We start from the raw sequence: 26,342 nt of genomic DNA, 5'->3' as shown, positions 1-26,342 counted from the left end.
CTGGCGGGTCCTTGGGATCCTCCCCAGCCAAGGTACTTAACAGTTACGGCATGCGGGTGGCAGCAGCGATCCAGGAGGGTGGGGCTGCAGCAGCAGCAGCGATCGAGGGGGCGCCAGGGCAGCGACAGCAGTGGCGAATTGGGGGGGGGACAGCAGTGATCGGGGGGGGGGGGGCAGTGGCGGCGATGACCACAATCCTGGGGTGGGGCCCGGCTCAGTCTCTCAGCGGCCCTGCTTAATTGTTTTGATTTCCGGTGTCAGTCACTATAACCCCATTCTGCCTTTTCCTACTCATCCACTACAGGTTCTCGGAGCCCCACTGCTGTCCTAAATCATTCTGTCAGGAGAGTGCGGCCTGGAAATAAAGTAATCGAATCTTTGGGAAATAATCACAATGAGGGTAAGTTTATTGCACACGTTCCAGAGAAAAAGAGCCCAGCGTGAATTATTAGCGAAGAGGTCCCATTGCTACTATGGAGAATCTCTGCATTGCAGGTTAATATACAGACCCCCCAAACCCTTCCTTATCAAAAGGGCACTTTTCAAAAGGTTGAACTCAGATAATTAAGCAGTTTCCCAGGTGAAACCAGGAGGTGAACTGCTGATGCAGAAAGGTTTGCAGTCTTGTGGCGCACAGACGTCTAAGTGCATTGCTTCTACTGTGAGTGCAATACCGTGCTATGCAGAAAGCTAATGACATGCAAATTTTATGCACAGAAAACTTGCGGCTAATGGGGGCGGAGCATGCCAGACACATCCGCAGAAACGTTTTCTGGTAAGCAAAACTGAAAGGGAAAACTCACATTGGCGCTTGCTCTGTACCTAAATATGAGCTCCACGCAAATTATTTATACAAATTTCTGTGAGGCTCATATTTAGGTGCAGGAGAACAGGCGCCGATGTGTGCTCTCACTTTCAATTTTATTCGGACACTCACACACGTCTGTTACTTCTCCTCTGCCTTTGAAACTTGCAAGGGCTTCCTTCTGTTTGCAAAAGAAGATGAAACCTGCAGTTAAATCTCCAGAAAATGGAATGAAATCCTCTCCACAAACCCGTGTACACAGCCCCAGACCTAGCAAAAAAATTTCAGCATGCCACAGAACACTAGCAACCCCCCACCACCACCAATGCTGACACAGCCCATTCAAAGTGGGGTTTACAAAGGAAAGACTTACAGAAATAATCAAGTCGTGTAGTCAAGAAAACACGAATTAAAGTGTGGAATGAAGGAAAATCAATGTCAGACCTAATAGAACTACCACCCAGAAATGCAAAAAAATCTTCTCGCACATTCCTCAATCTTCATCCTCCCAAGTGTAAAGGCTTGAAATACAAATTAATGCATGCAGCTACCTTTTCCTATACGAGCACACAGCTCTGGAACGCGTTACCTCGCAACCTGAAAACGGTCTATGAATTGACCAATTTCCGCAAACTACCGTGTTTCCCCGAAAATAGGACACTGTCATATTAATTTTTGCCCCCCAAAATGCGCTAGGTCTTATTTTCAGGGGCTGTCTTATTTTTCGGGGAAACATCGGGGTTGGATCGGGGTTGGCCCGCCCGCCCTCCGTCGCTCCCGGAACTAACCTTAAATGCCTCCTTTCACCTTCGCAGCAAGCAGCAGCAGGGCAGGCCACTCCTTCCTTCCGTGTCCCGCCCTCGCCTGACTTAACGTCCGCGAGGGTGGGGCACGGAAGGAAGGAGAGGTCTGCCCTGCTGCTGCTTGCTGCGAAGGTGAAAGGAGGCGTTTAAGGTTAGTTCCGGGAGCGACAGAGGGTGGGTGGAGGGGGGGGGGGCCCGGTGACGGCCTTGTCCGGCTCTCGGCGGCCCTGCTTTCAAACAAAAATTTGCTAGGTCTTACTTTCGGGGGAGGCCTTATATCTACCAATTCAGGAAAACCTCTACTAGGTCTTATTTTCGGGGGATGTCTTACTTTCGGGGAAACAGGGTATTGAAAACCTATCTCTTCGACAAAATATATCACAAAGATCAACACGTGTAACTGTACAATCTTTAACATATCCAGAATTGTTTTTTAATGTCTTTTGCTTTAACACTATCATGTATTTCACCACCATGTAACCTAAAACCCTTTATAAAACCAAATGTATACTCGCTTCTATTTCCAGTATCCACGATGAATTGTAAGCCACATTGAGCCTGCAAAGAGGTGGGATAATGTGGGATACAAATGCAATAAATAATAACTGCGGATGGAAAGAAGTCTTCGTAGGATCAAGAATCCTTGTTTAATAATATTCCAGGCAGCTGCTAGCACAACTTTGTAACAGGGGCTAAATGTCTTTTTTTTTTTTTTTAATTCAAACAATTTTATTTATACTTTACAAGTTATACAAGGTTCACTTGCAAGTTGTAACATAGAGAAATAAAATAAAGTAGGAAAATTTAAGTACATCAAAAACGAAATAGCTCTTATTTAGACCCAATATAATAGGAAAATATAACGGGAGCATGTACAAAAGGTAAGGAGAACCTAAAGCAAAATAAAATAAAATATGTATCCAGTAACTGGCCTGACCGAATTCTCTCCATTTTACATAGTCCAAATTCTCTCAAACCTTGGGTCCACTGGGTGCTATTTTTAATTCTAAGAATGATTTAAGTTGTTCTGGTTCCCAAAAAACGTATTTATTATCCAGATAGCTTATTATACATTTACAAGGGAATGTTAGTAGAAATTTAGCTCCTATCGAATTCGTTTCTTCTCTAAGGGCTAGGAACTTCCGCCTTCTGTGCTGTGTAGATTTTGTGACGTCTGGATAAATCCATAGTCTGTGTCCACAGAAAGTTTTTGTGGAATTCTTAAAGTACAACTTTAACACAGAATTTAAAACCTGTTCAAATACGAAGAAGGAGACCATTAATGTACGTCTTAAAGTTACTTCACTTAGCGATTCTTCTAATAAAGCTGAAATATCATTTAAATCTTGTTCAGTTTGTTGGTTTTGTATCTCATTCTCGAGGACCCCTTGCTCTTCTCGATTTCGATTAGGTAAAGGTAGATAGTATATTTTGTTTAGAGGGGGAATAACTTCTTGAGGAAAATGTAAAATCTCCAACAAATATTTTTTAAAGAGATCCATCGAGTTAATGCCCGTGGCCATCGGGAAATTTAAAATCCTTAAATTCAAATGTCGATTGTAATTATCAATTTGTTCCAATTTACGACACATCATAGTCACATCTGTTATAATAGTATATTAGTAGAGGAATTTAAAGTTTTTACCTCTAATTGTAGTTGTGTAACTTGATGTGTTGTTTCTTTCTTTATTCAATATCATCAAGGTATTAACTTTATTAACCAAGGGGCTAAATGTGTTGATAGCATTTATTTTAATGCAATGTGCAACCAATGTATTTCCACACAAGTTTAGCACCTGCGCTCAATCCCTCTCTGCATTGCTCGGCATTTAAAACCCACATATTTTTTTTATTACATTTGTACCCCGCGCTTTCCCACTCATGGCAGGCTCAATGCGACTTACTTGGGGCAATGGAGGGTTAAGTGACTTGCCCAGAGTCACAAGGAGCTGCCTGTGCCTGCAGTGGGAATTGAACTCAGTTCCTCAGGACCAAAGTCCACCACCCTAACCACTAGGCCACTCCTCCACTGTTGCTACTATTTGAGATTCTACATGGAATGTTGCTATTCCTATTCCACTAGCAACATTCCATGTAGAAGTCGACCCTTGCAGATCACCAATGTGGCCGCGCAGGCTTCTGCTTCTGTGAGTCTGACGTCCTGCACATATGTGCAGGACGTCAGACTCACAGAAACAGAAGCCTGCGCAGCCTTCTACATGGAATGTTGCTAGTGGAATAGCAACATTCCATGTAGAATCTCCAATAGTAGCAACATTCCATGTAGAATCTCCAATAGTATCTATTTTATTTTTGTTACATTTGTACCCTGCGCTTTCCCACTCTTGGCAGGCACAATGCGGCGTACATGGGGCAATGGAGGGTTAAGTGACTTGCCCAGAATCACAAGGAGCTGCCTGTGCCTGAAGTGGGAATTTAACTCAGTTCCTCAGGACCAAAGTCCACCACCCTAACCACTAGGCCACTCCTCCAACCTCCAGTAACCATATGGCTAGCCCCCAGTAGCTTTCTGCATTGGTTCCTCAGTGGGCTAAATTCTCATGCCCATGGTAGAAAGGAGGGAAGAGCTGGCAAAAGAGACATGGGGATTTGTTTTCGAAATTCCCATAATGTCTTTGGAAAGTATGTTGCGATGGAAATATCTCTGACCCCAGCTGGCTTCACATTGTCAAATAGAAACACACGCTATGGAGTTTCCCCCCTGAAAATGCGATCCTGGGCATGCAAGCAGCACAGGGATTTAAAAAAAAAAAAAATGGCCAGGCAGCATTTCCAAATATTTCACTTGCATGAAAAATGTGGCTAGTGAAGTGCTTGTAAATTAAGAGTGTCACACTGGGCTGTAATTAAAAGCACATAAGCTCATTACAGAGAATCTGTTCCCAGAAAGTGAATTTGCTGCCTCAGTGGAAAACATCCTCAGAATGCATCAAGTTCTGCAGAAGTAAAGGGCATTTTTAGTTAATTAGTCTCTTCGTTATCGCCAGTCTCCGTTGAAGGAATTTGCTCTCACCTTCAGCACCAGCCTAGGAGAATATGTACATAGAACTGCTATAGATAGTCTTTGAATGCTTACCAAACTCTGCAACATTGGAGTGGAGGAGGAGCCTAATGGTTAATTCAGTGGGCTGAGAACCAGGGGAACTGGGTTCGACTCCCATTGCAGCTCCTTGTGACTCTGGGCAAGTCACTTAACCTTCCATTGCCCCAGATTCAGATAAGTACCAGTATATACTATTTGAGATTCTACATGTAGAGGAGTGTGGTAGCCGTGTTAGTCCACTCTTAGGGTTATCAATAGAAATCAAACAAAATAAAACATGGAAAAGAAAATAAGATGATACCTTTTTCATTGGACATAACTTAATACATTTCTTGATTAGCTTTCGAAGGTTGCCCTTCTTCCTCAGATCGGAAATAAGCAAATGTGCTAGCTGACAGTATATATAAGTGAAAACATTCAAGCATTACTATGACAGTCTGACAGGGTGGGAGGATGGGGGTGGGTAGGAGGTATGCATGGGGACATCAAAGCATATCATTGATATTCTAACAGGATGGGTGTGGATAGGTGAGGGGTGGGGTGATCAACAGAGACATACAGCTTTATGGTTTATAATGGGCTAGGAACCCCAGATCCTTGTTAAGTCCTTTCTGTTGGGTGTTAAAATATTCAATCATTCTGACTTCAAAGGTCTTACGTTCTTGTATGGTTTTAAAGTTACCTTTCAGGATTCTCACTGTGAAGTCACTAGTACAGTGTCCTGGTCCTGTAAAATGCTGACCAACAGGTGTGGGAGCCCTACAGGCACCAGTATTGTTCATTTGATATAGTTGCAAAAATCACAAGTCCAATTTCCCTTTCCCTAATTGAGATTCGATAGGGAATGTTGCTACTATTTGAGATTCTAGATGGAATGTTGTTAGTGGAGGAGTAGGCTAGTTCCAGTGTATTGAATTTAATCCTGGGGAACTGGGTTCAATTCCCACTGCAGCTCCTTGTGACCCTGTGCAAGTCACTTAACCCTCTGTTGTTCTATAAACGACTTCTTGACCTTTAGAAAAATGCTGAAAGCTCATCTCTTTAAGCAAGCCTACCCAAATGCCCCAACCTAATCTCGCCAACTTCCGCCCCCAATTCTGTTCTGACTTAAATACCAACCTCCCATCCTTCTCTTTCCATCTCTCCTTAATTTTATCCCTCCTTACCCTTTCTCCCAAATTACACTATCCTATCCTGTCTACCCTCTTTTATCCTAGTCATATATTATCTAGCTCAACTTATCATACACTACTAAGCCCAACTTTACATTGTTTTGCTACTGTTTTATTAAAATTCTATTAACTTTGTATTTCAAATTACTATGGAAGCCGCATTGAGCCTGCATTGTGTGGGAAAGCGCGGGGTTCAAATGTAATAATAATAATAGATACAAAAAAATGCTTTGACTTTACCACAGAACGGTGGCCTATCAAATTCTATTGTCTTTTCTGTAACACATTAATAGAGTAACAACAGGGAAAAGCAGCTCAAGACCAACATGATCTATCCAGTCTGCTTGCTAAATATTCCTCCACTCTGTCCCTCCGATGGCACATCCACAGGGGCAGAGTTTGCAAGCACACAGGTAGATTCCGCACCTGAAAAGCAGAGGCTTGATTTCTACCACTTACGCTGGTACTTAGTAAAGACTTAACCTCTTAAACGTATTATAACAGCACTCTCCACATGTATAGACAGGGGTGTGCTGGTAAATTTTTAACAACAGGCTCTTTCTCCGGACGTAGCCAGCTCTGCAGTTGGAAGGGCCAGGGTTGGCCGGGGGGGGGGGGGTGGGGGAGAGCAACACTTGCCTCTCTCTCCTCCCTCCCTTGGTGCGGGCACGTTAGGCAAACCTCTGGCAGCCACCACTCCCAACATCTTGCTTTGAGCAGCATGATGGAACTTCTCTCACGATGGAACTTCTCTCACATGCTCAAGAAGTCCCAGCCTGCTGCCCAGAACTGGAAACAAGGAGCGGGAAGCAGCAGTAGTCTATTTACTTGGCTGGCAGGGCTCAGCATCCCCACCAGCAAAGTAAAAGAGAATTCAGCAGGGGGCCCAAGCCCACATTTTGGGAGCCAGTTGTTAAAGTAGCCATGGAGGGCCCTACTTTAACAACCGGCTCCCAAAATTCTTAAAAACTTAACAACCGGCTCTTGGGAGCCTGTGAGAGCCTGCTCCGGCACACCACTGTGTATAGATACAACTTGAGAAATTAAAACAGCATTTCACTGCATAGAAATCAAATTATCAACCTAAACATTCATAAACCCACCAAAGTCATATAGAAGACCCTGTGCAAAGACTGATTGCCTGAAGCACATAAACTCCTCTTCCAGACATACCTTAGGTGGTGGAATGGGTTCTACTCTTAACTGTTCACGCACAAGTCAGCATGTTGGACACATTTGGACACTGGCCGTCCGACTGGAGAGCTCTGCCTCACTTGTAACTGAGCAGATTTAGTAGGATTACTGTAAGCAATACATGCCTGGGAGATCACATGTTCCTCCAGAAATGTAGTTTAGGGTAACACTAGGTGAAGACTTTGCTTGCTGTTAAAGTGTGTGTAGACCAGTTCATGTATAGTTCCTAGATTTTGCAGTCAGCTGCCGGCAGAAATTTGTGAACTCAATAGGTTATTGGGTTTGGTCTGTGTTTGTCTGACATGTGGGTTTTGGACCTGCTTTGTATTTTATGTTTCTTATGTGGGTTTTGGAATGTTTTGTATTTTATTTTTGTCTTATATGTGGGTTTTAAAACTGCTTCATATTTTATGTTTGAAATGTGGGTTTTGGAACTGTTTTGTAGTTTATGTTTCTTATGTGGGTTTTGGAATGTTTTGTATTTTATTTTTGTCTATGTGGGTTGTAGAACTGCTTCATATTTTACGTTTGGCTGATGTAGGCTTTGGAACTGTTTGTAATTTATGTTTGACTGATTATGTATGTGGGTTTTAGAACTGCTTTTGTATTTTATGTTTTTATTATTATTTGCTGTGCTATAAGACTATGCTCAGATTGCTAATAATTTTTGTAAATGTTAAGCCATCTCAAGTCACAGCAAGCCACTGAGTCCAGCAAACAATGTCTGACGGTCAGTCCAGGTCACATCCCAAAGTACAGAGATGGTTTACAGCAACTTGGTGCTACAGTACTCAGGGCTTTTTTACTAAGTGGCAGAAAGCCCAGACTACCATAGCAGCCTGGCGGTGCTTCCCACCCCTAGCACGCCGTCATTTACGGCACTACAAACATTTATTTTTGTAGCACCAGAATGAACCCGGCAGTAATTGGGCAGTGCTGTGCGCTGTCCGGTTACCATCGGGTTAGCGCAGGAGTTGCTTACCGCCATTTCAGTGGGTGGTGGTAAGGGCCCCCCCTCGAAATGACCGTATGGCAAGTGCTTTACTTGCCATATAGCCATTTCCTGTAGGAAAGCGAGACTTTCCTTTTACCAGCTGCGGCAAAAGGGGGCTTCGGTGCACGTGAAAAACACGCATCGACGCCAGCGCAGGCCCCCTCAAAGTTTTTAAATTTAGCTCAGCAGAGTAAGGAAATCAAGCCACGTGCTCTGGAAGCGCACATTTCAACAACAGCTTCACAGCAGGATTTTGTGCAAGCTAGAGAGCTCTGAGTGAAGGAAATTTAGTAACATAGTAAATGACGGCAGATAAAGACCTGAATGGTCCATCCAGTCTGCCCAACAAGATAAACTCATTTTACATGGTATGTGATACTTTATACCTGAGTTTGATTTGTCCTTGCCATTCTCAGGGCACAGACTGTAGAAGTCTGCCCAGCACTGTTCTTGTATTAAAAGTTCTGAAGATTCTGGAATCCTAAAGAGTTACAAGATTCCGGAATCCCAATTAGTAGCAACATTCCATGTAGAACCCCAAAGAGTAACATTGTAACATAGTAAATGACGGCAGATAAAGACCTGTACAATCCATCCAGTCTGCCCAACAAAATAAACTCATTTACATGGTATGTGATACTTTCTATGTATACCCGAGTTTGATTTGTCCTTGCCTTTCTCAGGGCACAGACTGTAGAAGTCTGCCCAGCACTCTTCTTGTACTAAAAGTTCTGAAGCTAACATCGAAGCCCCTTAAAAGTTACACTCCAGCCCATCCATATCTATACAGTCACGATCAAAGCGTAGACCGTAGACGTCTGCCCAGCACTGTTGTACTAAAGGTTCTGAAGATTCTGGAATCCTAAAGAGTTACAAGATTCCGGAATCCCAATTAGTAGCAACATTCCATGTAGAATCCCAAAGAGTAACATTGTAACATAGTAAATGACGGCAGATAAAGACCTGTACAATCCATCCAGTCTGCCCAACTAAATAAACTCATTTACATAGTATGTGATACTTTCTATGTATACCCGAGTTTGATTTGTCCTTGCCTTTCTCAGGGCACAGACTGTAGAAGTCTGCCCAGCACTCTTCTTGTACTAAAAGTTCTGAAGCTAACATCGAAGCCCCTTAAAAGTTACACTCCAGCCCATCCATATCTATACAGTCACGATCAAAGCGTAGACCGTAGACGTCTGCCCAGCACTGTTGTACTAAAGGTTCTGAAGATTCTGGAATCCTAAAGAGTTACAAGATTCCGGAATCCCAATTAGTAGCAACATTCCATGTAGAACCCCAAAGAGTAACATAGTAACAGACAGCAGATAAAGACCTATACGGTCCATCCAGTCTGCCCAACAAGATAAACTCATTTTACATGGTATGTGATACTTTATATCCTATGGCCTAGAAACGCCAAAAAATTGGCCCGCAAATTCCTCAATCTGAACTTCCCCAGCTGCAAAGGAATTAAATACAAACAGGCATACGCTACTACTTTTGCGTATAAAAGCACACAGATCTGGAACGCATTACCCATGGCCCTGAAAACTATGGACAATCTAACCAGGTTTCGCAAAGCTTTGAAGACACATCTCTTCAACAAAGCCTACTAAATACATCCTAATAAACCATTCTCAAATTACTCAGGTGCATCAAAACACCTCTCACAACACCTTACCTAGCACCTTACACCTAGACCATACACCTTCAACCCATTATTGAATGTATTTAAGATAATGTAATGACTGCATCATAACAACACTCTGTAAGCCACATTGAGCCTGCAAAAAGGTGGGATAATGTGGGGTACAAATGCAATAATATATGTATACCCGAGTTTGATTTGTCCCTGCCTTTCTCAGGGCATAGACCGTAGAAGTCTGCCCAGCACTCTTCTTGTACTAAAAGTTCTGAGGATTCTAGAATCCTAAAGAGTTACAAGATTCTGGAATCCCAATTAGTAGCAACATTCCATGTAGAACCCCAAAGAGTAACATAGTAACAGACAGCAGATAAAGACCTGTACGGTCCATCCGGTCTTCCCAACAAGATTCTTTATACCAGAGTTTGATTTGTCTTTGCCATTCTCAGAGCACAGACCGTCGAAGTCTGCCCAGCACTGTTCTTGTACTAAGTTCTGGAGCTAATGTCGAAGCCCCTTAAAATTTACACTCCAGCCCATCCCTTTCTATTCAGTCACGATCAGGGCGTAGACCGTAGAAGTTGCCGCAAGTCCATTTTTGGCAAAAATTCTGAAAAGCTATTTTTTACAGGTGCACTGAGAAATGATTCTGCGCACGCCCAAAACACACGCTTACCCTATCGCAAGCCATTTTTCAGCGCACCTTAGTAAAAGGACCCCTTGCTAAGAAAAGCACATGCCTAAACTCCTTCTCAAACATTCACACTCACATTAGTACCAAAATTAGCACAACACTTGAACTATAATTCTAGAGACGTAATTGAGTTTCTTTTGTGCCAAACCTACTGTTCACTTAAGGGAGCAAAGCCTTGAGAACAGGGGTGTCGCTGCTATGGGGCCACGGGGGCCAGGGCACCCGTAGATTTGGCCCTGGACCCCCCTACTGTCGACCCCCCCCCCCCGCCTGTTCGCCTGCCCGCTCGCCGTCGCCTACCTGGGCTGGCGGGGACCCCACCCCCCCGGCAGCCGACGCCAGCCGAAGTCTTCTTCCTTCCTGTTTAGGACGTGCAGGACGTCAGACTCAGAAACCTGAAAGGAAGGAAGAAGACTTCAGCTGGCGGGGGATGGGGTCGCCGCCAGCCCAGGGAGGCGATGGCGATGGCAAGCGGGCGGGGGGGTCGAGAGGGGCGGCGGCGGCGGGGGAGGGTGGCAGCGATGATGATGGTGGCAGCGGGGGTGTGGGCGATGATGATGGGGGGGGGGCTAAAATATGCCCCCTCACCTCGGCTCTGGCTCCCCCTACCGCTGAAGGTCAGATACGCCCCTGCTTGAGAAGGTACTTTGTTATATGTACCACCATTACAGTCCATACATTAAAAATCTATATTAATAAACACTTTTTGTGTACTTTAGTAAACAGACCCCAGGGAGCAAAAACATGAAATACTACTATTACTTAACATTTCTAAAGCGCTACCAGGGTTACGCAGCGCTGTACAGTTTAACAAAGAAGGACGGTCCCTGCTCAAAGGAGCTTACAATCTAGATGTAAACAGAATAAAGAAAGAGGGACAAAGCCTGGGGATAAAGGAAGAGAAAATTAGAGGAGAGAAAACTGCTAGGCCTATAAATATCAGAGGGTAATATTTATCTAATACCGCAAGCTTGTGATTTGCTCCTCACCGGCCCCCACTTAGCCACCTATCCCCCCTTCAGTCCATCCAGAACTCTGCCGCACGTCTTATCTTCCGCCTTGACCGATATACTCATACCACCCCTCTCCTCAAGTCACTTCACTGGCTTCCGATCAGGTACCGCATACAGTTCAAGCTTCTCTTACTAACCTACAAATGCACTCGATCTGCAGCCCCTACTTACCTCTCTAGCCTCATCTCCCCTTACGCTCCCACCCGTAACCTCCGCTCTCAAGACAAATCCCTCCTCTCAGTACCCTTCTCCACCACCGCCAACTCCAGGCTCCGCCCTTTCTGCCTCGCCTCACCCCATGCTTGGAACAAACTCCCTGAGCCCATACGCCAGGACCCCTCCCTGCCCATCTTCAAATCCTTACTCAAAGCCCACCTCTTCAATGTCGCCTTTGGCACCTAACCACTTGACCTCTATTCAGGAAATCTTGACTGCCCCAACTTGACATTTCGTCCTTTAGATTGTAAGCTCTTCTGATCAGGGACCGTCCTTAGTAACCCTAGTAGCACTCTAGAAATGTTAAGTAGTAGTAGTAGGTATTGCTGCAAGTGTAATAAAAACAATAATGCCCTTTAAAGATTCCTGATGGCGCTGAGCACTGTCTTTTCTTTTGACCAGACTCCGGGGAATGGACAACATGGTTTAACATCGACCACCCTGGAGGCAATGGGGACTACGAGCGTTTGGATGCAATCAGGTTTTACTATCGGGATCGAGTGTGCCAGAGGCCAACCCGGATGGAAGCCAGGACGACCGACTGGACTCCTGCAGACAGCACTGGTGAGCTGGTGCACTTCAATCTGGAGAAGGGATTCTGGTGCATCAACAAGCAACAGCCCTCGGGCAAGAACTGCTCCAACTACTCTGTACGCTTCTTGTGCCCCAGAGGTAAGGACAGAAGACCGGAGGGTGTGGTCACAGCGGTTAGTGTATCTGAGTTTAAAAAAGGTTTGGACAAATTCCTGGAGGAAAAGTCCATAGTCTGCTATTGAGGCAGACATGGGGAAGCAACTGCTTGCCCCGGGATTGATAGCATGGAATGTTGATACTCTTTGAGATTCTGAATGGAATATTGCTACTCTTTGGGGTTCTACATGGAATCTTGCTATTCTCGGGGATTCCGGAATCTTGTTACTCTTTAGGGTTCTGGAATGTTGCTACTAATTGGGTTTCTGCCAGCTGCTTGTGACCTGGCTTGGCCACTGTTTGGAAAACAGTATACTGGGCTAGAAGGACCATTGGTCTGACCCTGTATGGCTACTGTTATGTTCATATGTCCTAAGGCTCTCTTACTGGTCCCAGAGCTCTCAGTACTGAGCCAGCTCCTTCAACAATAAACAGAAGAGCAGGAGGCTGCCTCACCAGTCCCAGTGCTCTCATCTCTTCCATGCTAAGCAATAGAGCAGGAGGTTTTGTCAAAAGTCACCCTCGGGACTGAGCCTGCTCCTTGAGGGCCAGTCAAACCCGGTAAGCGGGTAAGCGCTGCAGGGGGGCGCCTGCCTTCAAGGGCACCACTGCGGCGCCATACCGCGCCAGCCTTGGTGCTTTAAATCTTTAATTTACCTCAGTTCCAGCAGCCGCATCATTTGAAAGCCCTGCCCCATCTCTAGCCTTCCCTCCCTTCGTGAGCTCGTTCCGCAGTCCCGCCTTCTGACGTCATTTCCTCGAGGGCGGGACTGCAGAACGAACTCACGAAGGGAGGGAAGGCTAGAGACGGGGCAGGGCTTTCAAATGACGCGGCTGCTGGAACGGAGGTAAATTAAAAGATTTAAAGCACCAAGGGCGGTGGGGGATGGGGGCGATTCGGGCGAAGGAGAATCGCTGGACAGGGGCAGGGTGGGAGAAGAGAGAATGGAGATGCTGGGGGGGGGGGGGCGGGGGCGCCGGCACCAACTTATCGTCTGCAGGGGGGCGCCAGAGACCCTAGGACCGGCCCTGGCTCCTTCAAACTAAGCAGTAGAGCAGGAGGTTCTGTCGCAGGTGCCAGTGCTCTCAGTTATGCACAAAGCTTACTGTGCTGGCATCGTACTAAAACAAACGTTATTTAGAGAGTAATGCACAAAGGGGGTTGCCATGGCTCTAACGTGTGCCGTTACCAGCCACCGAGAACCCTATGCAAATGTATTACAAATCATTAGTATTGTAATGAGCATTCATAGCGATGCACAGCTCCAGAGTACCTATAATGAGCTGGATTTTATGGCAACTCTGGAACCGTCGGAGAGGAGGGAAACACAAGCAGCTAAAAAAGGCTGCCTGCTTGTGTTCCCTACCCCCCCCCCCCCCCCCCCCCACAACTATAAAAATCCCTGGTGGTCCAGTGGACCACTACCACCCCTCACTCTAAACATCACTCCCCGATGGTCTACTGACCCCCCCCCCTCCCCTTGTGCTGGAGGCAGAAGGACAAGAGCAATGCCCCCTCCCTTTCAAAATGGCAATGGCCAGCCCCTGCCTGGTACATCGTGGGATGCACTGGGAGTAGCTAAAGACCAGAAAAGGTGCCCTCCTGTGTCCAGAGCATTTAAGGTCCCAAAAAACAGAAGATGGAAATGATAAGAGCAGATCAGTGATAGTTGTACAAACGTTATTCATGCAAATAGCAAACTCCTTGCATCGCCCAAGGAGTCTGCTATTATCATTTCCATCTCAGAGCATTTAACGTACATGGGGGTGTGGGATTGGGGGGCACTAGACCACCAGGGAGTGATGTTTAGAGTGGGGGGGGGGTTGCTTGAGGGGTCAGGAGGAGGGTCGGGTCTACTGGCCCACCAAGGAATTTTTAAAAGGTTGTGTGTGTGTGTGTTGGGGGAGATTGGGGTCAGGTAGGGTCAGGTCAGGAGGCAGACCACTAGACCACTGGTTCAGGCAGGGGGGAAGCTGGGAGAGGGGTCAATAGACCACTAGAGAGTTTGAGTTGTGCAGGGAGGAGGGGCTGAAGAGGGGGGGTCCACTGGGCTCCGCACAACTCAAAAAACTCCCTGATGGACAAGCTGTCAAATGCATTTGACAGCTTTGAGTCCCAACCAGTGACAGATGCCCAAAGGGGGATCCATGCATCTCATTTGCATGCAATCTCCTCTGTGCATTGGTCACTGCTAGAACTTGATAAATTTTCCAGCGGCAACCATATTTAATTGTAACGGGTGCCTTTGTGCATCGGGCCCTGAGACATCTCCAGCAGTAAGGAACAAAGCAGGAGACTATCTCACAGGTCCCAGTGCTCTCAGTACTGAGACAGATACCTCAATACTAAGCGGGAGAGCAGGAGGCTGTCTCACCAGTCCCAGCACTCTCAGAACCGAGCCTGCTTCTTCACTAGGTCCAAGAAGCAGTAAAATGCACTTGTGCATTTGGTATCACCAGTGACCATATAACTGACCATAAAAACGCTTTTGAATGTTGGTCCCCAAATCTGTTGAGGGGTTTGTCACAGGAGTGTAGCTACATGGGGCCATGGGGGCATGGGCCCTTGTAGATTTGGCCCTGGCCCTCCCGCCGCCGACCCCTTTGACCCCTCCTCCCGCCGCCAACCCTCCCCCGCCACCGTCGGGTACCTTTGCTGGCAGGGGTCCCCAACCGCCGCTGAGACACTGACCAGTTAGTGCTGGGGCAGTACGTAATTGGTTGGTGGCAATACTCAGTCCTAATTTTCTCTGCCCAGCTAACTGCAGAGCAGTCTGAGGGGCCCTTTTACTAAGCCGCATAGATGCCTTGACGTGCCCAGCGCGTGCCAATTCAGAGTAACCGCCTGGCTACCACGTGGCCCACGCAATCATTTCATTTTTTATGTGCACCACAGAATATATTTTATTTTCTGGCGCGCACTGAAAATCGGGATGTAACTCTGACTTGACGTGTGTAGGCGATTACCGCACAGTTAACGCGAGAGACCTTACCGCTGTCAATGGCTGGCAGTAAGGTCTCAGACCCAAAATGGATGAGCGCCAATTTTGATTTTGCCGCACGTCCGTTTTCGGCAAAATTGTTTAAAAAAGGCCTTTTTTTACAGGCGCGCTGAAAAATGGATCTGCGCACGCCCAAAACACACGCCTACACTACCGCAGCCCATTTTTTAGCGTGCCTTTGTAAAAGGACCCCTGAATATCAGCCGGTATGTGATTAGCTTCCAGGTGACTGTTGTAACCCGGATATTCAGTTCCAGAACATGGCATTGAATATCTGAGCTCGGTACAGCCTCTGGCCGTAAGAAGCTTAAAACCTACTACTTATCATTAAAGCTTTTGAATATTGTCACCCAAAGGTCCTTAGAGAGCCCAACTTCAGGGAGTATAAAAAGCACACGTGGCAGAGGAGAGGGTACTCCGGTGGACATTAGTGTGCAGTGTTTCGTCATGTGTGTGAAGAATGAACGGTCTCCCTAGCATGTACCTACCAGAATTGTCTTTTCCCTCATTCACCGGCAGGCAATGCCAAGGAGTTTTGGTCGTCATGGTCCACCTGGAGCGAGTGCCCAGCGAAATGTGGAGAAAATGGGGTGCAGACTCGGAGTCGCAGCTGCTTAGCTGAAAGTCTGCAGAAGGCGCATTGCACTGGTTCTGCCAAGGAAGGAAAACGTTGCCTAGGAAAGGCTTGTACCGGTACTGTCGTTACAACACCTCTCACACGCTAGTACTGACGAGGAAGGATTTTGGTCTACTAGAGGTGCATTCAAGTAGTAATAGTAGTTTGGGGTTTTCTGACACAGAGACATTAACAAGGGCTGTGGTGTGCCAAAGACGCTTGACAGTGATAGTGAGTGGGAAGTAGACCAGGCTAATCAGGAACACACGCGGAGTCTTCTAGCTATGGTAAAACATATTAGTGGAGACTCGACACAGACCTGTGTTTCGGCGTTAAGCCTGCTTCAGGAGTCTTCATATAATGTATAAAGCACCAGCAGATGAATGGTGGTTGGTAAAAGTAGATAAGCACAATTGGTCTTCAAAAAGACATTTGTATGGCAAACAGCATTGGTAGCAGTGGCGTAGCCATGGGTGGGCCTGGGTGGGCCAGGGCCCACCCACTTAGGGTTCTGGCCCACCCAACAGTAGCACACGTTTAGTGGTATCTGGTGGGGATCCCAAGCTCCACCAGCTGAAGACTTCCCCCTGATGGTAACGAAAACGCTACTCTCCATGATATCGGCACCTGCGCATGCTCAGTTTTCAGCGCATGCCTGCTGCAGACTGCCAAGGTGGAAAGAAGCATTTTCCCGCCAGCTGAGATCATTTTTTGGTGGTTGGGGGCAACACTTGGTGCCTACCCAAAATCTGTTGTCTGGCTACGCCCCTGATTGGTAGCGTCAGCGAGCTGTCTCTGCGTGTGTTCCTCGATAGCCTGGTCTATTTCCCACTGTCTGCTATTTCCGTGGGATTTCAGCGTTCCTCTGCTTTGGCAGATTTTCACCGTGCCAAAGACGCTTAACAGTCAACAATATCTACTAACATCAAATGTTTACATTAATCGCTTTTAAATAACACTGGCATACGTGGAAGGTGTAAGCCAGCAATTTCAACACGAGAGGAAGAGCCAGAACGCTGAGGATTCCTGGATTCTGAACCTGACTTTGCTACTAAGGGGGAAGTTATCAAGCCGCATTAGGGCCTTATGTTGCGATGTTTGCCCCTTAATGCAACTTGTCTTGCTCTACCGTAGTAACAGTTAGGTCTTTGCAGGTTACATAGTAATGAGATGCAAAACATGCAAATGTATGCAAAGCGGTTCACTACCATTCTAAAAACCAGAATGTGACTTGTGATGCGCAGCATGTGCATTCCACAAGCTGCATTATGGCCAGAAAATGTTTCTGTATAAAGGAAAGGAACTTGATATACCACCTTTCTGTGGTTACAATCAATGTGTTTTTTTTACCTGGGCAATGGAGGGTTAAGTGACTTGCCTAGAGTCACAAGAAGCTGCAGTGGGAATCGAACCCAGTTCCCCAGGATCAAAGTCCACTGCATTAACCACTAGGCTACTCCTCCACTAGCAACACTCCATCTAGAAGCCTGACCTTGCAGATTAGCGACACGGCCGCGCAGGCTTCTGTTTCTGTGAGTCTGACGTCAGTCTCACAGAAACAGAAGCCTGTGCAGCCGCGTCGCTGATCTGCAAGGGCAGGCTTCTATTTCTGTGAGTCTGGCAGAACGTCAGGACCCTGCCCTTGCAGATCAGTACGCGGCCGCGCAGGCTTCTGTTTCTGTGAGTCTGACATCCTGCACATACGTGCAGGACGTTAGACTCACAGAAACAGAAGCAATGCACTGTGGGTAATGTAGTTCACAGGCAGTGCAACCACACTTGTTTGGCTGTGTAAGAACTCTTACCACTGGTTGTGAGGCTACCCAGACCTTCTCTCTCTCTCTCTCTGCCAAGCTTGGCTCTTTTGTCTTCCTGCTGTCACTTCCTGTTCAGTCTTACTATCTCTGTCCTCAGAGGTCAGCCAGGTATGACCTTTCCCTCCTATCCCTAGGACTACCCCTTGCTACCCGATGGCAGGCTCTGTTCCCATTGGCCTCTATCTGCTCTTTGTCCTTTCAGCCACGAGGCATTCCAACACCATCTAGCCAGGGACATGGAGCTAACACCATCTTGCTCCAGACAGCTCTGTCCTGCTGAGAACTCCCTGTAAAGAACCTGGTTTTTTACCCTGAATATATCTCCTCCCAAATGAGATATTGCACATTCCAGTCACCCAGCTTTGGACTATTTCTACCTGTTCAACTACCTTCCCCTCCCCCTGCAATACAACTACCTCTCTTCAGATCTCCACCTCCCACAACCTCCAGATTAAGAAGTCTCTGTATCCTGAATGTCTATCTGTGAGTAAATTATCTGTGATTTATTCAGTAAAAGAGACTTCATAAAATAATAGAGACTTCAGGTGATTGCTGTGCCAGGGTTATACTCCATGATATTGGGGCTTCTAATTACCAAGCTCCAAGAGTCATGACAATACTGTCTTTACCATACTTGTATCTCACTCTACCATAACATCACCTTGATATTACTCACACCTTGTATTTGTTCACACCGGAATCGGTCAACGCCGATTACGGTACCATGTAAGCCACATTGAGCCTGCAAAGAGGTGGGAAAATGTGGGATACAAATGCAGCAAATAAATAAATATATAATTATGCAAACTGCTTTGATGGTAACCACAGACAAGTAGTATATCAAATCCCATCCTCCCTCCTTTCCCCTATATAATGACCTCTCTTTTGCCCTTTGGTTATATGACTGATCAAATACTGCATTAAAGAGAGTGCATACTTTTAGTTGCTTTGCACGCTTGACTTTTTCAGCCTGTGACATGTCCTGCTCCATGGGCCAAGCTGATGCTTCCTGCGAAGCCTGTGTGTGTGAGGGGCATGTACTGCACGGAGTGATCCACCTGATGGATGGTGCACCAGCTGCCAGAGCCTCCGTCTACCAACAGACCAAGAAGCTGAAGTTTTTAACCACGTCAGATGACGCTGGAAGATTCACCCTTCCAGGGCTGTGTCCCGATGGCAACACCGTACTCCAGATCAAAAAAGAAAAGTACTCCACACTCACTGTCACTGCGCCCAAAAGCAGCAACAAAGTAACATCCATCAGTTTGTTCTTCAAACGAGCAGGTAACTGCAGTCCGGAAGTGGTTCAACTTTTACAAGTGTTGTTCAGGGTTACTTGATATTGAAAATGTATGAGAGACCAAAGGTATCCTGCTCTGTACACACACATTGGGGAGAAGTTAATGAAAACCTGGGCTGTTCTCTGCAGTTCAGTTACTAGACCAGGAAGCTGCAGTTGTCTTCCTTTTGGCTTGTAAATCGATATCATAGCAATGGTCTTCACTCATTTTTAAGTTGGGCCACATCGGATCTGAATGAGCAGAAGGAGAGCCTCCATGCAGAGATGTGATACTCCTGCTTATTTTCAAAGGAGAAGGGTGCCCATCTTCCGACACAAATCGGGAGATGGGCGTCCTTCTCCTAAGATCGCCTAAATCGGCATAATCGAAAGCCGATTTTAGACGTCCTCAACTGCACCCCCCCCCCCCACAGGGACGGCCAAATTTCAAGGGAGTGGAGTAGAGTGGCAGAGTGGCCTAGTGCAGGGGTAAGCAACTCCGGTCCTCGAGAGCCGCAGGCATGTCAGGTTTTCAGGATATCCACAATGAATATGCATGACCTTGATTTGCATATACACTGCCTCCATGGTATGCAAATCTATCTCCTGCATATTCATTGTGGATATCCTGAAAACCTGACCTGCCTGCGGCTCTCAAGGACCAGAGTTGCCTACCCCTGGCTTGGTGGTTAGAGCACTGGTCTTGCAATCTAGAGGTGGCTGGTTAAAATCCCACTGCTGCTACTTGTGATCCAAAATCCAAATAAATAAATAAAGAGGGTGTTGGAGGCATAGCAAAGGCATGGAGATTCTTCTCACAGAAACATCCACGTGGAAGGATGTCCTCAACTGCCGTCGCTTCCCCTCCTTAAGAAGGAAAAGGAAATTGTGTGCAAATGAGCTAACAGCGAGCAGCTCATTTGCATGCAATTTCCTTCATGCATGCCCGTTCCTTTCTGGATCGGTAAGGGAAGGGCTTTTTCCATTCAGTTAGTGGGACCAGTGCACTATGAATGCTGGCTCCTCCCACAACCAAATAGCTTGGATTTGGTCATTTCTAAGATGGGCGTCCTCGCTTTCCATTAGTGCCAAAAACCGGGGATGACCATCTCTAAGGTCGACCTAAATTTCATGATTTGGGCGTCCCCGACTGTATTATCGAAAGAAAAGATGGACGTCCATCTTGTTTCGATAATACGGGTTGCCCCGCCCCTTTACAGGGGCGCCCCCATTCTATTATCCCCCTCACTGTTGACTAGTGTGGGTCAGTGACATCCATTCCCACCAGCTCACTTTCAGATTTTTCATTGAAGGTATCCTCAAGGAGGTGAGAATTTCCAAATGCATTATTTAGTCTATTGAGAAATGTCTTGTCTTTCAAGTAAGTGGCTCTTCCTCATCCGCTTCCCCTATTCTGCCACGTTCGTGGTTAGAGAGGCAGATAGTAGCAGAAAAAACAGAAAGATGATGGGGGGGGGGGGCACCCAGAGTTCTCCAGGAGATACCATTGAACACCACTATACTAGACGGTGAACAATGATGAAATCCTTAGTCTTGCACAGTCTTAAAACCTGCTTGGTGACAGTGTATATTAGAATGAGGCGAGGCATGACATGGGGCAGAGGAGATGTGTTTGGGAATCTTGGAGTGTAGGTGCCTTAATGTGGCTGATCTCAGAGGTTCGGCTCAATGGAAGACTTACGGTACAACTCTACACCAGACTCAACTTCCATCTTTGTGTCTTGGCTCAGGTTTATCTCAAGACTGGATACCAGTAAAGATGAACTTTCTCTTTCTTCCACAGCAAAGCCATCCATTGTGGAGAATCCAGAAAATAAAGTCAGATATGCTGGACAAAGTGTCACTTTCTGCTGTAATGCTGTCGGGGAGCCCGCACCCAGTAAATATCTCTGGTAAGAAAAACTTTCCAGTGGCAGCAGGCGTATTCCACTGTTCCTTCCCATAGCAAAGATGCAGAAATAAGAAAAAGAGAAAGTGTCCTGTAGAGGGTACAACATGGTGCTGAGATTCAGAACAGGGGTCCTTTCCTCCTTTGTCACTGGCTCTTTCCATTGCCTGAGCCAGATGGGTAACATAGTTTCTCGATGCACAAAGCTGTGATCCTGGAAGATCCTGGTGAACTTCTATCCACCACTTAGTGTGTGACTTCAACACAAAATGAGATGGTTTCAGATTCCTCTGAGGCAACTGTGCTAAAGCACCACATAAAAACAGAAATGTAACACGTTCATTTGAGGAAGGAATGTTTGAGCCGTGTATGGAGACTGACATTCAGATATCTGGCGTTGAATCTGAGCACTGACCAGCCAAAGGTAGCCCTGAAAGTGCATCTAAAACAGACAATGAGTTCCCTGCGTAAATGTACTTAATGAGCAGTAAGGGTAGGTATAGAGGAGAGGGGGAAGATTTGAAAACTTAAGTCTATGCAGCAGACTCCAAGTTAACTAGACAAACTTTATGAATGTGGACATCTGAGTGTCCTGAGCAGTGCTGTGAACAAAAATCTGCATAAATATTTATCAACCCCATACTCAATTATGATAACCATGATAACCAGAGAAGGGCCACTGACAATACAGAAATAGGCATTTACCTAGCACTTAAAAATTGCAGCCCTTTATAGAATCACTGTCACGGTACTAGTACTTATCATTACTTTCTTTTTTTTTTATTCATAGAATTTCCAACTTTCTTACAAGCATATCACTTGTTACAGAAAAACAGCATAATACAAGCGTTAAAAAAAAATAAGCAAAAGGAAAAATTATACATGCTTCCTTAGACCTCAAGTTAAGGGGGAATTACAATTTAGTGGAGTTATATACAGGTATGTTAATTCAAATATAGAAAATGCAGTTTACATAACATAGTAACATAGTAGATGACGGCAGAAAAAGACCTGCATGGTCCATCCAGTCTGCACAAGACAAACTCATATGTGTATACCTTACCTTGAATTTGTACCTGTCCTTTTACTAATACTACTACTACTTAACATTTCTAGAGCGCTACTAGGGTTACACAGCGCTATACAAATTAACGAATAAGGACGGTCCCTGCTCAGAAGAGCTTACAATCTAAAAGACGAAATGTCAAGTTGGGGTAGATGAGATTTCCTGAGAAGAGATGAAGTGATTAGGTGCCGAAGGCGACATTGAAGAGGTGGGCTTTGAGCAATGATTTGAAGATGGGTAGGGAGGGGGCCCGGCGTATGGGCTCAGGGAGTTTGTTCCAAGCATGGGGTGAGGCGAGGCAGAAAGGGCACAGACCGTATAAGACTGCCCAGCAGTATTTCCCGCCTCCCAACCACCAGTCCCTCCTCCCATCATCGGCTCTGGTACAGACCGTAAAGTCTGCCCTCCCCTATCCTTGCCTCCCAACCACCAACTCCTCTTCCCCCCAACAGTTTATGTGTGTAATTCGTCACATATCATTTAACTAATTCTACATTAAGCTGTTTCATGTCCACAAAGGATTTTAGCTGTTCTGAGTCATAGAATACATACTTTATCCCACTAAACCTGACCAGGCATTTGCAAGGATACAGTGGCGTAGGAAGGGGGGTGGGGTGGGGCGGTCTGCCCCAGGTGCACGCGCTGGGGGGGGGGGGGGGGGTCGGCTCGCTGGTTCTCTGCTCTTTTCTGCCCCGGAACAGGTTACTTCCTGTTCCGGGGCAGAGAAAGCAGGGAAGCAGCAGAGCCGACGCAGCTCTCAGTGACATGCACTGGGAGCGGATCGGCCCTCCCGCCTGCCCCCCGCTGCAAGGTAGGGTGCGTGTCGGGGGGTTGCGCTCCGGGGGGGGCGCCATGCCCTGCACCCGGGGGGGGGGGGTGCGCAGCGGCGACCCGCCCTGGGTGTCAGGCACCCTCGCTCCAGCACTGCAAGGATAGACTAACAAAAATGAGCCACCCAATTTAAGAACATCCTGTTTCAATGCCAGAAATAATTTTCTACGTTCTTGGGTTACTTTAGTAACATCTGGAAATATCCATATTTTTGTTCCATAAAAAGGAACCTTTGAAAATTTAAAGTATAATTTTAATATTGCGTTGAGGTCTTGTTCAAATACCAGGCGAGACCAAAAGGGTGGCTCTTTGCGGAACTATTTCGATGGATTGTTCTAGAATTTCAGACAGATTGTTAAAGTCTATACCATCCAACCCTTCTTTCTTTCCTTCTTTTCCACCTAAACTTGTCGGAAGATAATACATTTTATTTATAGGAGGAATAAGTTCTTGAGGCATTTTCAAAATTTCTTGCAAGTATTTTTTAAATAACTCTATAGGCGTCTTATCAGGAATTTTGGGAAAATTCAGAACACGAAGGTTTAGTCTTTTATTGAAATTCTCGATCTGTTCAATTTTTCTATGCCTTGCCAAATTGTCTTTTATCACCGTCACTTTAAATTCTTGCAATTGATCCATATCTTTTTTTAGATCTTTTACTTGTGTCGTCAGGTCTTTAACCGTTTCTAAATTTTTTGCCATGTCCTCAATTTTCAAAGATAAAGTATTTACCTTTTCTGAAGCATTTTGAAGCGTGGAGTCCATTTTAGCCTTAGCTAGATCGTCTCTAGATTAACCTCCGGAGTTGTTACAGGTCCTTTAAACCCAAGGACCTCTCTCTCCTGGCTACTTTCCTGTGGCATGGGTCCTCCGTCTGCTGGCTCCTTGTTCCCCTTGTTGGGTTCTCGGATGCCTGCTCCCCTCACCACATCTATAGCCGGACACGGAGGGCATTTAGAATCGGGAGGCGGGGATAAAGATGTTTCTAAGCCCATCAGGGGCTCCGCTCCACCGGATGCCCCTGCAGCAGGCGACCCCGTCTCTTCATTCTGTGACGGGCACGTCAGGAAACGGACCATGCTACCCTGAAGTGGAGAAGAAGAAGCTGCGGGCGGCAGTGGAAGCCTCACGGCTTCTTTTCGCTTTGTATGCGGCATTGTGGAGTAAGGAAATCACTTAACCCTTGAACAGCAAGGAGCAGTTTCGCCGAACGCGCTCACACTTCCGCCATCTTAGTAACGCCCCCTTCAGAGTGAGTACTTATCATTTCTATAGTGTTACTAGATGTATTCAGCACTGTACATGTCATATGCAGGTACTTTCTCTGTCCCCAGAGGGTTCACAATCTAAGTTTTTGTACCTGGGGCAAAGGAGGGTTATGTGACTTGCCTAAGTTCACAAGGAGCTGCAGTGGGAATTGAACCAGGGCTACCAGGCTCAAAGCCCCTACTACACTAGCCATTGGGCTACTCCTCCACTCCAGGTTAATACCTTGGAACCAAACCAGAGAAGTGGAAAAACAACAATGTCCCACAAAAAGTCACAGGAACAGGAGATGGAGTGGGAACAGGACCAGGCACTTCAAAAACAGACCAAAGACATCCAATGTAGATATAAAGTTTATTAAAGGATGACTCAACATGGTCCCATGTTTCGGCACTGAAAGTGCCTTCTTCAGGAGTCTTGGTAAACGTGTCTGACAATCTTAATTAATAATGTTTCCAGAAACAGACTTTTAAAGAAACGTTGCAGTCTTTAAAAAGACCTTTTTTGGGTGTAGAGAAAAATATCGCTTCTAGGCACCGCAGTTTAATATCTTTACAGACCACCTAAGCCTTATCTGGTTAGTGTCAGAGCAGTCTATGGAGGAAGCAAGGGAGGTTACCTGGCGTTATCCCAAGGGGGGCCTGGCACCGGGGTCTCTCTCTCTCTCTCCTGCTCTGATGGGCCCCGAGTGATCGGGTCCCGACAGGAGCAGGAGAGAGAAAACTCCAGTGCTGGGCCCCCCTCCAGTACTGCTCTTCGCTCACTTCTACTGCCATGCTGAGTGGTAGCTTTTCCCCCTAAGGCGCATGCTCGTTTTTTAAACCGAGCATGCGCGATGAGAGAAAAAAAGCAGCCACAGGGGCAGGGCACATAAGCACCGCCACGCTGGGAAAAGACCAAAGGTCCATCAAGCCCAGCACTCTGTCTCCGACAGCAGCCAATCCAGGCCCCAAGAACCTGGCAAAAACCCCAAAATTTAATAACGATCAATGGACTTTTCCTTCAGAAATGAAGATCAGCGCTGGGTTCTTCCACTGGCGAGGCCTCGGGATCCCCGCCAGCCCCAAGGTGCCTCAGTTGTGGCAGCAGCAATCCTGAAGGGAGGGGGCGGGAGCAGCGATGATCCAGGGAAGCGGTGATCAGGGGGCGGCAGTGGCAGCGGCCCTGCCCCGGGCCCAGCTCAGTCTCTCAGCGGCCCTGCGTTATCCTGTCAATGACAATTTACAGCATCCTACCTGGATCACTAGGGTTACCACATGTCCGGACTTACCTGGACATGTCCTCTTTTTGAGGGCATGTCCGGGCAACCGGACGGGTTTTGCCAATCTGCCCGTTTGTCTGCCCACCAGCCTGCCCGTTTGTCCAGAAGTCCGGAAAAACGGGCAGATTGCTAGCCTCCCCTCCCCTTACTTACTAGTGCCCTGGTGGTCTAGTGACCTCTTCCGCCTTCGGGACAGGAAAGAGGATAAGAGGTCACTAGACCACCAGGGCAGTAGTAAGGTAAGGAGAGGGGGGTGACGGGGAGGGGGGGCAACGGGGTATGTGACAGGGGGGAGGGGAAAATGTGCCAGGGGGCGGAGCGAGAGTGTGACAGGGGGCAGGGTGGGTGTGAAAGGGGCGGGGCATGTGTCCTCCTTTTTGGGGGACAAAATATGGTAACCCTATGGATCACTATCCAGGTAAATTTAGGACAACAAAAAGGTACTCTGGAAGATCTTAACGAATCATTGCCTAATCCTTTCAGTGAACCTCTTTCCCTACATTCCACCCCCTGATTCACAGCATTCTATTGCCCCAACCATACAATTCATATGATTCCTGGTCAGACATGGAAATGCTCATAGGTACCGGTCTATATTCTTTGTGACACTGCATGACAGTCATGGAAAAAACAGCTTGCCATTTTGACTCTGAGTAGTTGATCCAGTTCACATTAAAAGGTAAGCCATGCAGATTAATTTCTTCCTCAGCAATAGTGACATTTAACACAGTCACTGTGCACTGTGGCTTTAAGAGTCAGCATGGGTTTAGCCAAGGGAAGTCTTGCCTCACCAATTTGCTTCATTTCTTTCAAGACATGAATAAACATGTGGATAAAGTTGAGCCGGTTGGTGTAGTGTATCTAGATTTTCAGAAAGCTTTTGACAAAGTTCCTCATGAGAGACTCCTGAGAAAATTTAAAAAGTCAGGGGATAGGAGGCAATGTCCTTCTCTGGATTAGGAATTGATTATTTGATGAAAACAGAGGGTAGGGCTAAATGGC

At 46.5% G+C, this 26,342-nt stretch overlaps 1 protein-coding gene across 1 annotated transcript in view; it reads left to right on the top strand.

Moving 5' to 3' along the window:
- CILP (cartilage intermediate layer protein) overlaps window positions 1–26,342 on the top strand; it is a 91,863-nt gene that overhangs the window by 40,551 nt on the left and 24,970 nt on the right. Inside the window, exons 3-7 of the mRNA XM_030190459.1 lie at window positions 305–400; window positions 12,006–12,275; window positions 15,815–15,988; window positions 18,698–19,012; window positions 20,812–20,920. Coding sequence (XP_030046319.1) covers window positions 305–400; window positions 12,006–12,275; window positions 15,815–15,988; window positions 18,698–19,012; window positions 20,812–20,920 — 964 coding nt within the window. The remainder of the gene's footprint in view (window positions 1–304; window positions 401–12,005; window positions 12,276–15,814; window positions 15,989–18,697; window positions 19,013–20,811; window positions 20,921–26,342) is intronic.

Source organism: Microcaecilia unicolor, chromosome 1, assembly GCF_901765095.1.
Source record: "Microcaecilia unicolor chromosome 1, aMicUni1.1, whole genome shotgun sequence".
In the NCBI taxonomy this organism is placed as follows: domain Eukaryota; kingdom Metazoa; phylum Chordata; class Amphibia; order Gymnophiona; family Siphonopidae; genus Microcaecilia; species Microcaecilia unicolor.
The sequence above is the reverse complement of the archived record's forward strand: the minus strand, read 5'-3'. Positions and strand labels throughout refer to the sequence as shown.